The sequence below is a fragment of the Otolemur garnettii genome, unplaced genomic scaffold (genome assembly GCF_000181295.1).
Source record: "Otolemur garnettii isolate 467f Iridium unplaced genomic scaffold, OtoGar3 scaffold00003, whole genome shotgun sequence".
Classification (NCBI taxonomy): Eukaryota; Metazoa; Chordata; class Mammalia; order Primates; family Galagidae; genus Otolemur; species Otolemur garnettii.
The window spans coordinates 37,588,868-37,590,716 of record NW_003852398.1 but is presented as its reverse complement, the minus strand read 5'-3'; the positions used below and the strand labels follow the sequence as shown (position 1 = coordinate 37,590,716).

At 44.7% G+C, this 1,849-nt stretch overlaps 1 protein-coding gene across 1 annotated transcript in view; it reads left to right on the top strand.

The window, feature by feature from the left end:
* KDM3B (lysine demethylase 3B) overlaps positions 1 to 1,849 on the top strand; it is a 93,381-nt gene that overhangs the window by 76,873 nt on the left and 14,659 nt on the right. The window contains exons 16-18 of the mRNA XM_012807071.2: positions 757 to 928; positions 1,341 to 1,431; positions 1,555 to 1,685. Of these exons, the coding sequence (XP_012662525.1) occupies positions 757 to 928; positions 1,341 to 1,431; positions 1,555 to 1,685 (394 nt within the window). The remainder of the gene's footprint in view (positions 1 to 756; positions 929 to 1,340; positions 1,432 to 1,554; positions 1,686 to 1,849) is intronic.

Genomic DNA, 1,849 nt, shown 5'->3' with positions numbered 1-1,849 from the left:
GGCCATTTTTTGGTTGCAGCCATCATTGTTGTTTGGCGGGCCCAGGTTGGGGATTCGAACCTGCCACCTTAGGTGTATGTGGCTGGCACCTTAGCCGCTTGAGCCACAGGCGCCGAGCCACTTCCTACTTTTTATACATTAGCAGGTACTTGAGGAAGGGGTAGCTTATGGGATTGCCTAGTTCTGTAGGTTTCCAGTGTAAGGAATTGTTCTCCAAGTTGCATTTTTCAGTTTTTTGTCCTCACCTCAGAACAGTGGTAAATACCAGGGTAACAAATGATTTCTGTGGCACATCCCCAGCGTGAGGATCAAATGTAATGGAGTGGCTTGGTGCCTATAGCTCAGCAGCTAGGGCGCCAGCCAGGGCCTGCCAAACAACAATGACAACTACAACCAAAAAATAGCCAGGCATTGTGGGGGGTGCCTATAGTCCCAGATACTTGGGAGGCTGAGGCAAGAGAAAAGAGTTTGAGGTTGCTGTGAGCTGTGATGCCACAATACTCTACCGAGGGTGACAAAAATGAGACTCTGTCTCAAAAAAAAAAAAACAAAAAACAAAACCAGATGTAATGTAGTAGAAGGAACTTCTATTCCCTTTAGCTGACAGATGAAAATCCATAGGTTTCAAAACTAGGAAGGAACAATAGAGCTTCATGGAGAAGAAGAGGAAAATCCAGGAAATCCTATTCTGTCTCTTAACCCTGGACTTAAAAGTGTTCCTAGATGGCTCTGATTGGGATATTTTTATTTCCACAGCCAGTGCTGGTTTCAGGGGTGCATAAAAAGCTCAAGTCTGAACTCTGGAAGCCAGAAGCCTTTAGCCAGGAATTTGGAGACCAGGATGTGGATTTGGTGAACTGCAGGAACTGTGCTATAATTTCTGATGTGAAAGTTCGGGATTTTTGGGATGGTTTCGAGATTATATGCAGTAAGTACCTTTGATATCTAGTTCAGGAATGGCAGACTGGGAAATAAGCACCTGTATACCCAGCCCTATTCCTTGAATAATAATTCTCTTTGTGAAAGGAACATTTTCTTCTGTGCTGACCAGGTAGTTTGTATGGCAGTCACATGACTTCCAGTGCACACTGATGCTTAAGCATGTGATTCCATGGGGCGTGTGGAGTGCTTTCATTCTAAGAGAGGGGGACAGAATCCTTATGAGATAGGAAAATCTGGCATATGCTAAAACAGTGGGTGAGGAAAACGAAGTTCACCTCATCCATTATGGTAGTTTATATTCTGAAATAAGAGGTTAGTATCATAAAACTTAGTCACGGCTGAAAAGTGGACAGCAGCCAAACCAGTGGATGTTTGTGAGAATATCATCTCTCTTCCAGAGCGACTAAGGTCAGAAGATGGGCAACCAATGGTGCTCAAACTCAAGGACTGGCCTCCTGGGGAAGATTTTCGAGACATGATGCCAACGAGGTTAGTGACCTACAGTGGTATCATTTCAGAGACTTGTGCTTGACTGAAGCCACCACAAAGTGAACTCTGGTTCTTTGTTTTCTTCCTCTAACAAGCTAAGTCATCTTTCCTGCCCTGTTGTAGGTTTGAAGATCTAATGGAGAACCTTCCTCTGCCAGAATATACCAAACGAGATGGCAGGCTCAATCTGGCTTCTAGGCTACCCAGCTACTTTGTAAGGCCTGATCTGGGCCCCAAGATGTACAACGCCTATGGTATGAGGAAGAGAGGCGAGAATGGCCTTTTGGGGAACTATTGTCATTTTACCTATACGGGGAGGTCTGTGGTCAGGGTGATGCATAGAAATGACCAGAGGCAGGAAGCAAGTGCTGAAGAAATAAATAGTATCCAGGATGGTTTAGAATATATTTGCTGGCTC